We start from the raw sequence: 12,633 nt of genomic DNA on the forward strand, positions 1-12,633 counted from the left end.
GATGCTGGAAGATCAATTTTCACAAAGGACAGGGTCCTATATAGGTGACAAGTTCACTTGCAGCACTATCAGGAGCGGCCTCTCTGCACTAGACACTGAGCAAATGGCTCCAGCAAAACAAGATGTCCACTTTTTATATGGCCAGGGACATGTGACTTTGGTGGCCAATCACAGACCTCATGACGTTGTGGATGGTTTCTGTGCTCCGATTGGCTGCCGGAATCAACACACAAAGTTAAGGGAAAAATAAAAAAAACAGCACGCCGCTCCTTTAACCTCTCCACACCCCCTCCCCTCAAACACGTCACCCCGTCCCCCCTGCTCATCATTCAGCACTACTATCCTAGTCAAAGCAATAACAAAAGCATTAGTGGAAATGCAATGACTTACTGAACTTTGACTTAATTTTGCCGACTTTGACTAAAAATGCTTGTGAAAGCGAACACAAATCCGAATGTGCTACGTTCGTGCCAAATTTGTAATTGTCAAACGTTTTCTGAACAAGTTCGCTCATCTCTACTCATGACAGATGTAAGCAGAGAACCACAAAGCCCCGCCCACAGCCCCACCTTGGAGCAAGAGAATCTCATTAAACAACAACCACAAGACGGATTTCCTCCACCAAGGCATCATTTTAATCAGTATAATAGCAGAAACCTGACAGTGTCTGTAGTTTTACTGAGCACAATCCTGCTGACAGATTTGCTTTAAGTGCTCTGAGGGTATAAAAACACTTCTAAGCCCCATTTGCATGTGAATTACTACAGCAATCTGTCAAGTCATGGAGCAACAGATTGCATCAGTAAAGGTGTAGAAAGTATAGGTCTGTTATTTGATGTATATTTGAAAACCTAGAATTAAAATATATTGTTAAAAAAAATCCTCGAAGTGCTTTTTCTGCATACAGTGCCTTGCGAAAGTATTCGGCTCCCTGGAACTTTTCAACCTTTTCCCACATATCTTGCTTCGAACATAAAGATACCAAATATAAATTTTTGGTGAAGAATCAACAAGTGGAACACAATTGTGAAGTTGAACAATTGGTTATTTTACATTTTTGTGGAAATTCAAAAACTGAAAAGTGGGGCTGCAATATTATTCGGCCCCTTTTCTTTCAGTGCAGCAAACTCACTCTAGAAGTTCATTGTGGATCTCTGAATGATCCAATGTTGTCCTAAATGCCTAATGATGATAAAATATAATCCACCTGTGTGTAATCAAGTCTCCATATAAATGCACCTTCTCTGTGACAGTCTCAGGGTTCTGTTTGAAGCACAGAGCATCATGAAGACCAAGGAACACAACAGGCAGGTCCGTGATACTGTTGTGGAGAAGTTTAAAGCCAGATTTGGATACAAAATGATTTCCAAAACTTTAAACATCCCAAGGAGCACTGTGCAAGCGATCATATTGAAATGGAAGGAGTATCATACCACTGCCAATCTACCAAGACCCGGCCGTCCCTTTAAACTTTCATCTCAAACAAGGAGAAGAATGATCAGAGATGCAGCCAAGAGGCCCATGATCACTCTGGATGAACTGCAGAGATCTACAGCTGAGGTGGGACAGTCTGGCCATAGGACAACAATCAGTCGTAGTACACTGCACAAATCTGGCCTTTATGGAAGAGTGGCAAGAAGAAAGCCATTTCTCAAAGATATCCATAAAAAGTGTTGTTTAAAGTTTGCAACAAGCCACCTGGGAGACACACCAAACATGTGGAAGGTGGTGCTCTTTTCAGATGAAACCAAAATTGACCTTTTTGGCAACAATGCCAAACGATATGTTTGGCGTAAAGGCAAAACAGCTCATGACCCTGAACACCCAATCCCTACTATCAAGCATGGTGGTGGCAGCATCATGGTTTGGGCCTGCTTTTCTTCAGCAGGGACAGGGAAGATGGTTAAAAATGATGGGAAGATGGATGGAGCCAAATACAGGACCATTCTTGAAGAAAACCTGTTGGGAGTCTGCAAAAAATCTGAGACTGGGATGGAGATTTATCTTCCAACAAGACAATGATCCCAAACATAAACCAGAATCTACAATGGAATGGTTCACGAATAAACGTATCCAGGTGTTAGAATGGCCAAGTCAAAGTCCAGACCTCAATCCAATCAGGAATCTGTGGAAAGAGCTGAAAAATGCTGTTCACAAACGATCTCCATCAAACCTCACTGAACTCGAGCTGTTTGCCAAGGAGGAATGGGCAAGAATTTCAGTCTCTCGATGTACAAAACTGATAGACATGCCCCAAGCGACTTGCAGCTGTAATCGCAGCAAAAGGTGGCGCAACAAAGTATTAAGTTAAAGGGGCCGAATAATATTGCTCACCCCACTTTCCAGTTTTTGATTTTCCAGAAAAATTTAAAATAACCAATAAATTTCGTTCAACTTCACAATTGTGTTCCACTTGTTGTTGATTCTTCACCAAAAATTTACATTTGGTATCTTTATGTTTGAAGCATGTTATGTGGGAAAAGGTTGAAAAGTTCCAGGGAGCCGAATACTTTTGCAAGACACTGTAGTCTCCTTTGTAGACATATTCTTATCTTTAGATTGTAACTTGATATCTTAGAACTATTTTGTTTTTTTGTCGCTCAATTTGGGAATCTTAGATTCCTTCCAGATCTTCATTAACAGCTAGATCAAAAAATTCTTGTTCTCTTGTTTCTAGCATCTTACAAAGCTTACATTTGAGGGAGACAAATAGACTGTAGACGAGTTCTCGGTTATTGGGTAAGCGTTGTCTCTGGAGTTTAAATGGTAAAAGGTGCGACCTAACTTTTTCATTCATCCTTTACAATTTCTTTATCCATGATGTCCAAGGACAGTCAATCTTCTAGGGACATTCTGACCCTGTTGTCTTCTCTTGTCCTGTGGAAGACTGTGCACCATATGTGATCTTGCTCACCAGCACAAGCGTGGTCTTCACAGGAAAGTTCTGTGAAAGGACAAGGCAGAGGAGCACTGCGTGGCAATTCTTTTAATAAGAAATTACTCTGACATGGCTGTTAGCGAGACGGAAGTCCTTTTCAAGTGTACTAGTGAGCATGCTTTGACTGAAGGCAGCTTGTGTTCTCCTCCTAGACAGACATCTCTTATAATGACACATCTTAGGTAAAGTCTCTGGGCATATGGAGCATTCTGGAGGCCGTTATTCTGTCCTCTAGCCTTATGGACTCGTAATAGGTCTGTTCTGAGGAGTAAGACTATTAAAGCCTCGAGTCCAGATCTGGTATCATGTGAGCTATGCGCTTCAATTGAGGATGATGTGCCGCTACCTCCAATGTAGGCATCTCAGACCTGTTGTCAGGAATCTGAATATACTCCAATACGGTCAGCAGAAGTAAGCAGGTCTGACCATCTATAGACCCCACTTCGAATCTGGTCGCTTTCCTCCCCGATGTCTCAATAGTACCCTTCAAGGAGTAGAGAGAATCGGGGCCTGCAATGTTGCTAAAGACCTGTTGCTTTGTTCATCTTTGATTGCATATATCTTGATCAATTTTTCTTGGGAGGCCTGCTGGACAAACTCAGACAAGGCAGATTTTTGAGCAAGACCTTCCTCCTACAAGTCCTGTACAGATATCCATACACTGAGAGGTGACTACTGGGGTATCTGTCAGTGTCCATCTGCTTTCCATCACTTTCTCCGTTTGCAACAATGCCCATGAGGGTGGTCCAAGGTGTAAAGCTGTGATGCACACAATATAGTAGCATAGAACATATTTCATACTAGCTTAACAGTTCCTGACGAAGTGTAATATACAGGTCCTTCTCAAAAAATTAGCATATAGTGTTAAATTTCATTATTTACCATAATGTAATGATTACAATTAAACTTTCATATATTATAGATTCATTATCCACCAACTGAAATTTGTCAGGTCTTTTATTGTTTTAATACTGATGATTTTGGCATACAACTCCTGATAACCCAAAAAACCTGTCTCAATAAATTAGCATATTTCACCCGTCCAATCAAATAAAAGTGTTTTTTAATAACAAACAAAAAAACCATCAAATAATAATGTTCAGTTATGCACTCAATACTTGGTCGGGAATCCTTTGGCAGAAATGACTGCTTCAATGCGGCGTGGCATGGAGGCAATCAGCCTGTGACACTGCTGAGATGTTATGGAGGCCCAGGATGCTTCAATAGCGGCCTTAAGCTCATCCAGAGTGTTGGGTCTTGCGTCTCTCAACTTTCTCTTCACAATATCCCACAGATTCTCTATGGGGTTCAGGTCAGGAGAGTTGGCAGGCCAATTGAGCACAGTAATACCATGGTCAGTAAACCATTTACCAGTGGTTTTGGCACTGTGAGCAGGTGCCAGGAAGCATGAAGTGCTCCAAAATCTCCTGATAGCTAGCTGCATTGACCCTGCCCTTGATGAAACACAGTGGACCAACACCAGCAGCTGACATGGCACCCCACACCACTGACTGTGGGTACTTGACACTGGACTTCAGGCATTTTGGCATTTCCTTCTCCCCAGTCTTCCTCCAGACTCTGGCACCTTGATTTCCGAATGACATGCAAAATTTGCTTTCATCAGAAAAAAGTACTTGGGACCACTTAGCAACAGTCCAGTGCTGCTTCTCTGTAGCCCAGGTCAGGCGCTTCTGCCGCTGTTTATGGTTCAAAAGTGGCTTTACCTGGGGAATGCGGCACCTGTAGCCCATTTCCTGCACACGCCTGTGCACGGTGGCTCTGGATGTTTCCACACCAGACTCAGTCCACTGCTTCCTCAGGTTCCCCAAGGTCTGGAATCGGTCCTTCTCCACAATCTTCCTCAGGGTCCGGTCACCTCTTCTCGTTGTACAGCGTTTTCTGCCACATTGTTTCCTTCCAACAGACTTACCATTGAGGTGCCTTGATACAGCACTCTGGGAACAGCCTATTTGTTGAGAAATTTCTTTCTGGGTCTTACCCTCTTGCTTGAGGGTGTCAATGATGGCCTTCTTGACATCTGTCAGGTCGCTAGTCTTACCCATGATGGGGGTTTTGAGTAATGAACCAGGCAGGGAGTTTTTAAAAGCCTCAGGTATCTTTTGCATGTGTTTAGAGTTAATTAGTTGATTCATAAGATTAGGGTAATAGGTCGTTTAGAGAACCTTTTCTTGATATGCTAATTTATTGAGACAGGTTTTTTGGGTTATCAGGAGTTGTATGCCAAAATCATCAGTATTAAAACAATAAAAGACCTGACAAATTTCAGTTGGTGGATAATGAATCTATAATATATGAAAGTTTAATTGTAATCATTACATTATGGTAAATAATGAAATTTAACACTATATGCTAATTTTTTGAGAAGGACCTGTAGTACAGCACCTGAAGTAGATGTGGTTTTCTTTGCGGAAACCCTTGCGGTCTTTAAGGTATTTCTCTCTGAAGGCTCTGCATTTTAGCAGAGAATGAGGTTGACTATGAAGGGGACACTGCCGAGTTCCTTAGGTTTTGTCTCTTCTTGACAAGACTTATCGGCTCTATAAAGGAAAACCTGTGGAGGTAACAGTTTTGTGGACTGCCACTGGTGTTTCACAAGGTTTCATACCTGAAGCAGTGGAACAAAACACCAGATGTGCAATTACCACATTAAATGTCACTAACAGAGTATTACCCCCCTCCTATTGACCGCCAATACGTCTTTTTACTGACCTGAGATGAGAATTTTATCACCATACAGGTGACAATCCAGCAGCTGTCGGATGTATACTATACCTGAAAACTTGCTGCATTAGCCATGATTAGTATTGGCACCGTCCATAACTGTTTAACCCCTTAGATGCTGCTGGCAATAGTAACTACATCATATAAATGGTTAACAGAGTGTGGTGGCTCCTTCTTTAACCCCATTGGAACACTAAGATCAGGATTGTGTGGTCCTGATGTTTGCCATAGCAATTCATGACCAAAGAATGGCCTTAGTCTGCCAGCTAGAGGGGGCTGTTCAGAAGTTAGCGACATGTAGCTGGTAAAAAATAAAATTTTTCATTCCTGTTATGTCACTTTGCATTAATTCCTGAAAAGCAACTGAAGGGTAAATAAACTACCTGAAAGCAGTTTTTAATATGTCAAGGGGTGCGGTTTTTAAAAGGGTATCACTGAGGTTTTCCAATATATAGGACCCCCAAAGTCACTTCTAACCTGGATAGATCCCCCCCACCCCCAAAAAAAGTTGTAAATTTTCTTGAAAAAAAAAAGAAAAAAAAAAAAGAAAAAAGAAATAACAGCTACATTTTAAAACCCCCTAAAATTCTAAAAAAAATAAAAAAAAATAAAAATAATTAACCCCTTAATCCCATATGACGTACTATCCCGTCAATGTGACCTGGGACTTAATTCCCAGGGACGGGATAGTACGTCATAGGCGATCGCCACATTGGTGTCACACTTGGGAATTTTCTATCTCATAAACCCCTCAGAGTGACTTCAAATGTGAAGTCCCTAAAAAAAAAAAAATGGGTGTTGTAAAAATGAGAAATTGCTGGTCAACTTTTAACCCTTCTAACTGCCTAACAAAAAAAAAATGTTGGTTCCAAAATGGTGCTGATGTAAAGTAGACATGTGGGAAATGTTACTTATTAAGTAATGTGTGTGACATATCTTTGCAATTTAAGGGCATAAAAATTCAAAGTTGGAAAATTGCAAAACTTTCACCAAATTTCCATTTTTTTCACAAATAAACAGGTAATATCATAGAAATTTTACCACTATCATGAAGTACAATATGTCATGAGAAAACAATGTCAGAATCAAAGAGTTCCAGAGTTATAACCTCATAAAGGGATAGTGGTCAGAATTGTAAAAATTGGCCCGGTCATTAACGTGCAAACCACCCTTGGGGGTTAAGGGGTTAAAATAACATTTTACAAATGATGCTGATGTAAGGCAGACATGAGGGAAATGTTATTTATTACTGTTTTTCTGTGGTATGAGTATCTGGAATAAAGGGATAATCATTCAAAGTTTGAAAAGTGCATTTTGTTTTAAATTGCTGGTATGTTTTGTACTTATTTATTAAAAAAAAAATAAATAAAATAATTGACCTAAATGTACCATAATCATAAATATTAATGTGCCATGAAAAAACAACGTCAAATTCACTGGGATTTGTTTAAGCGTTCCAGAGTTATTACCATATAAAGAGACACTGGTCAGATTTAAAAAATCTGGCCCGGTCACTAAGCGGTTGAAGAGACAACAGTAACTTAACCTTTTACCCTAATTGGCAGAAAACCTATTATCAAGCTCCCTGGTTTTGTTTACTTACAATGATTGTTTTTGAATCAGGAGCTTATCATTGCTGGGACATTGGTGTGGCTGGTAGTCCGCCATGCGCCCTTCTGTGATGAGCAGCTTACTGTCTACAGACATTGCATATACAGAGCCTGGTATGTGCGGAGTTAGCTTTCTCAGCTCTGCTTCTGGCCACATCAAAACCTCTGATTGTGTCACAAAAGCTGCACTCTAATCTAAGTGATACATCGTTGGACAGAGCTTCTCTTTTCCTACATTATGCTGCTCTCAGATAAGGTAACAAAAACCAGCAGACAGACTCCATTTAACCCCTTCACCCCCGGAGCTTTTTCGGTTTTGCGTTTTCATTTTCCGGTCCCGTTCTTTCCAGAGCCATAACTTTTTTATGTTTCCGTCAATATGGCCATGTGAGGGCTTATTTATTGCGGGACAAGTTGTACTTTTGAACGACACCATTGGTTTTACCATGTTGTGTAATAGAAAACTGGAAAAAAATTCCAAGTGAAGTGAAATTGCAAAAAAATTGCAATCCCACAGTTTTTTGTTTGGCATTTTTGCTAGGTTCACTAAATGCTATGACTGATATGCCATTATGATTCTCCAGGTCATTACGAGTTCATAGACACCAAACATGTCTAGGTTATTTTTTATCCAAGTGGTGAAAAAAATTCCAAAGTTTGCTAAAAAAAAAAAAAAAAAAAAAATTGCACCATTTTTCATGATCTCTGGTTGGGTGAGGGCTTTTTTTTTTTTTTTTTTTGAGTGCCGAGCGGACGTTTTTAATAATACGATTTTGGTGCAGATACGATCTTTTGATCACCTGTTATTGCATTTTAATGCAATGTCACGGTGACCAAAAAACGCAGTTCTGGCGTTTTGATTTTTTTCCCCCCTTCGCTAAGCCGTTTAGCGATAAGGTTAATTTTTTTTTTATTGATAGATTGGGCGATTCTGAACTCAGCGATACCAAATAAGTCTGTTCGATTTTATTTTTAATGTTTTATTTTAAATGGGGCGAAAGGGGGCGATTTGAACTTTTAAACATTTTTTTTTTTTTTTTTTTTTTTTTACTTTTGCCATGCTTTCATAGCCTCCATGGGAGGCTAGAAGCTGCCACAACTTGATCGCCTCTGTTACATAGGGGCGATGCTCAGATCACCTCTATGTAGCCGAATTGCAGACTTGCTATAAGTGCCGACCCCAGGGTGGCGCTCACAGCCACACAGCAATCCGGCATCAACCATAGAGGTCTCAAGGAGACCTCTGGTTGTTATGCTGACACACTGATGACCTCCAATCATGTGACGGGAGTCAACAGTGACCGCATTTCCGGCAGGATGGCCGTAAGAGCTTGTTAAAAGCCGCAGTCAGTTTGACAGCTTCATTTAACTAGTTAATAGGCACAGGTGGATCACGTTTCCACCCGCGCCTATTGAGGGCACATGTCTGCTGTCCAAAACAGCTTGGACATGTCCCAGCTTTCAGGTGGGCTCACTGCCAGAGCCCACATCAAAGCGGGGGATACCGACATTGGCATAATAGTATGTCCAATGTCAGTAAGGGGTTAAGTTTTAAATGAGTATAAGGGTAGGAGTTCATCAAAAGGGTAGCCAATCCCCTTTATACATCATGTGGTAGTTAACAGCAAAAGGTGGACTTGCACTTCAAAAGGGAGTTTCCAGCAGAAGTCCCTTTTCATTTTAAGGCTTTTAAGTCATAATTGGAAAAAGAAGACATATCAAAGTTGGTGAGGAATTGAAACAAAACGTGTATTAAAAAAATTGTGTAACTTTTTAATAAACAGTTTAATTTATATAACACAAAAAACACCCTTAAAATTGAAATGTAAGACTAAATTTTCTGTTTACCAATTCAAACCAAACACTTAAGATTTCTTTCGGTTCTCGATTAAAGGGAAAAGCCATCTTGGCCCAGCTGCTTCGGCATTTAAACATAGGCTATAAAAGCCGCTCCATAGAAAGCAATTGACTGAAGATGTTCATTGATTCTGTGGGAGAATTTCTCTACCCATGTTTTGTTACCTGTGCAGAGAGGAGGAGAAAGTGAGCTGTGACCATCACGTACTGTGATGTGATTCTGTGTTATCCAACATAGGTGTCATCTCAATATCATCAAAAGGATGGATAACAAAAAGCAACTGCTTTAAAAAAAATCTTCACACAGAACAGGAAGTATGAAATCAGAATATTTGCCTAGATTGAAGACTACAGGATTTCAGGATTTTTTTTAAACATGTATATAGTGACATGAATTAAAATAACCAACAATTGTTTAAAGCAAGTTTTTATGTTAAAAATATTTTAACAATAGGTCTATATGTGATAGCACATTTTCTTTGAGGAAAAGATGAAAAATTGTGTACTTCATATCAAGGTTTTAAAATTTATACATAGTCATCTTTATAAAAACTCATATCAACAATACCCCAGACAGACAGGAATAGGTTTACAGACCATCATACACATTATGTATGTAGGAATATAAAGAAATGTATGATTAGGCATTTTTTTTAACCAACAAAATAGTTTACAATAACACCTAAAAAATACTCATATACAGTACGTTATTTATAAAAAGAAACATTTATGTTCATATCAACTCATAGAAGCTCAATGGCAAAAAAAAATCTAAGCAAAAAAATATCTAAGCAAATGGGGGAAAAAAAATAAAAATTCAGATACAAGCTCCAAGGTACAATATCTGCATTTCAAGGGTAGTTTACAACATAAACAAGGATTATTCATAGTGTTGGCTCCTCAGCTTCTCGGGAACTCTGCTTTAAACGCAAGGGCTTAGTCTTCAAACATGTGGAAAAAGGAAAACAAAACAAAAAAAACACACATTAGCTAAAAATTAGTATAATCAATATAACAAAATAAAATACAATACATGGTTCTGTTTTACAACACTAATTCCCAAAAAGATGGGTTAAGTTCCCAAGATGAGTTTTTGATGCTGCGTATTTTTGCAATGCCAAAAAGAATAAAAGCATCTTACAGTTCTACCAAAGATGGGATTCAAAGAAATCTCATGCCCACTGTGGTATTTTTCCCCCTTTGCGTAAACTTACCTGCGGTGCATGTTTGAAATCTCCAACATGTCTTTCTCCTGCACGTACGCCGAGTTTAAATCGGCAGATTTTCCCCATACACTTGCATTAGATGCAGAAAATTTGCAGATAAAAAAAACAAAACCAAAACACGCACAAACAAACAAAGCAGCTTTACCTACATGGCAACCCCCCCCCACAAAAAACCACAGCGTAAAAACTCAAAAGCACAATGAAAAAACACAAAAAACCCAATTAGCGCCCAAGTGCTGCAACATCAAAAGCGCACCAAATACTCATCTTCGAAATATACCCTTATAGCCATACTTTATATAAAACACATAATTCAAAGTTAGACATTTTTCCATTTAATTTGACAAAATTAACACCAATTACAATTTGATGGCAGCAACACATCTCAAATATTGGGACAGGGCTAACAAGAGACTGGAAAAGTAAATGGTAGTAATAGAAAATGGCTGGAGGGTCAATTTTCAACCAAGTCACATGACTGTATAAAATGTTAAAGAGGCAGAGTCTCTCAGAAGCAAAGATGGTCAGAGGTTCATCAACCTGAACAACTACATCTAAAAATTATTTAATAATTTTACAAAAAAAATGTTCCTCTATGTTAAATTGCAAACACTTTGAATAATTTGAATATACCACCATCTAAACTACATGATACCATCAGAGATTCTGTAGAAATCCATGTGCACAAGGGACACAGACGATCAATATTGGATGCTTGTAATCTATGTGCCCTTAGGTGGCATTGCATTAAGAACAGGCATGATTCAGTCATGCAAATGAGTGCATGGGCTCAGGAATACTTCCAGAAATCATGGTCAGTGAACACAGACTTCTCTAGTACAAAGCTCATTTATAATAGACTGAAGCAAAACGGAAAACTTTCTGTGGTCAGATGAATAAAAGTCTGAAATTCTTTATAGAAACCGCAATTACAACAGAAGGACCAGCTTGATAACACAGTTTAACACCTTTACTGTTTGATGGAGGCTCCGGCGGTGCGCCCACAACTTTGCTGGCCAGAATCGCGATCCACCCACGGCTGTTAATATGCTAAATGCCACTGTTAGGGTACGTTCACACAGGACTTTTTTGCTGCTTTTTTTTGCTGCTTTTTTTAATGCCAATTTTCAGCTGCTTTTTACAGTACCAGTAAAGCCTATGAGATTTCAGAAATCTCATGCACACACGTTGGTTTTTTGTTTGATCAGTATTTTCTGCTTTGCTGCTTTTTTTGGACATAGGGCATGTCACTTCTTTCAGCGTTTTTGCTGCGTTTTTGCAGCGTTTTTTCACCCATTGACTTGAATGGGTGATGAAAAAAACGCTGCAAAAACGCTGAAAAAACGCATGTAGCATTATTTGCTGCGTTTTTTGTGCAGAAAATCATGGCCAGCAGGAAGTGATCTCACAGCCAAGAGCTTAGGGGTGTGGTTAGTGAGGTGTGAAGAGCCATTGTGAGGTGTGAAGAGCCATTGTGAGGTGTCCTGATTGTGATCTATTGTGAGGGAGTTCCTGGTAGTAAGGTGTGAAGAGCCATTGTGAGGTGTGAAGAGCCATTGTGAGGTGTCCTAGCAGCTGAAAATTGGCATAAAAAAAGCAGCAAAAATCTGCAGCAAAAAAGTCCTGTGTGAACGTACCCAAAAAACGCACCAAAATAACGCACCTAAATTAGCATAAAAAAAAGCAGCAAAAAAAAGCAGCAAAAAAGTCCTGTGTGAACGTACCCTCAATCTCTGAAAGCAGCATTTAACATGCTCACACCAGAAGAGTGTCACTAATCCCGCCCATGTCACTTGACCGCAGGTCGCTGATGGGTTAGCTTGACAACCCAGGGTCTGCAGCAGACCCATGTGGTAGCCATTACTACGAGCGCCGCCCAGTGGTTGGCGCTCATAGCAAATGAGCATTTTAGCTTCAAAGAGCAGGGCTGAAACACTGCTCTGTGTAGCACAAGTGATCGGATGATAGCAGCTTCAATAGTCTCCATGGGAGAGTAGAAGTAAAACAAATATAAAATAAAGTTTTTAAAAATATAAGTTCAAATCAACCCCTATTCACCCCATTGAAAAAAACAAACAAAACACGTTTGGTATTGAACCATCAATATATAATAATAATCTTTATTTTTATATAGCGCTAAAGTATTCCACAGCGCTTTACAGTTTTGCACACATTATCATATATAAAAAGAATTAATCCGATAGGTAAACGGCGTAACGAGAAAAAAAAAAAAAAGTCAAAACGCCCAAATTAATTTTTT

General features: G+C 39.4%; 1 protein-coding gene across 1 annotated transcript in view; it reads right to left on the bottom strand.

The window, feature by feature from the left end:
- Positions 1–9,014: 9,014 nt before the first annotated feature.
- HDGFL2 (HDGF like 2) overlaps positions 9,015–12,633 on the bottom strand; it is a 112,351-nt gene continuing 108,732 nt past the window's right edge. The window contains exon 16 of the mRNA XM_077273557.1: positions 9,015–10,088. Coding sequence (XP_077129672.1) covers positions 10,084–10,088 — 5 coding nt within the window. The 3' untranslated portion in view covers positions 9,015–10,083. The remainder of the gene's footprint in view (positions 10,089–12,633) is intronic.

This window comes from Ranitomeya variabilis, chromosome 1 (genome assembly GCF_051348905.1).
Source record: "Ranitomeya variabilis isolate aRanVar5 chromosome 1, aRanVar5.hap1, whole genome shotgun sequence".
Classification (NCBI taxonomy): domain Eukaryota; kingdom Metazoa; phylum Chordata; class Amphibia; order Anura; family Dendrobatidae; genus Ranitomeya; species Ranitomeya variabilis.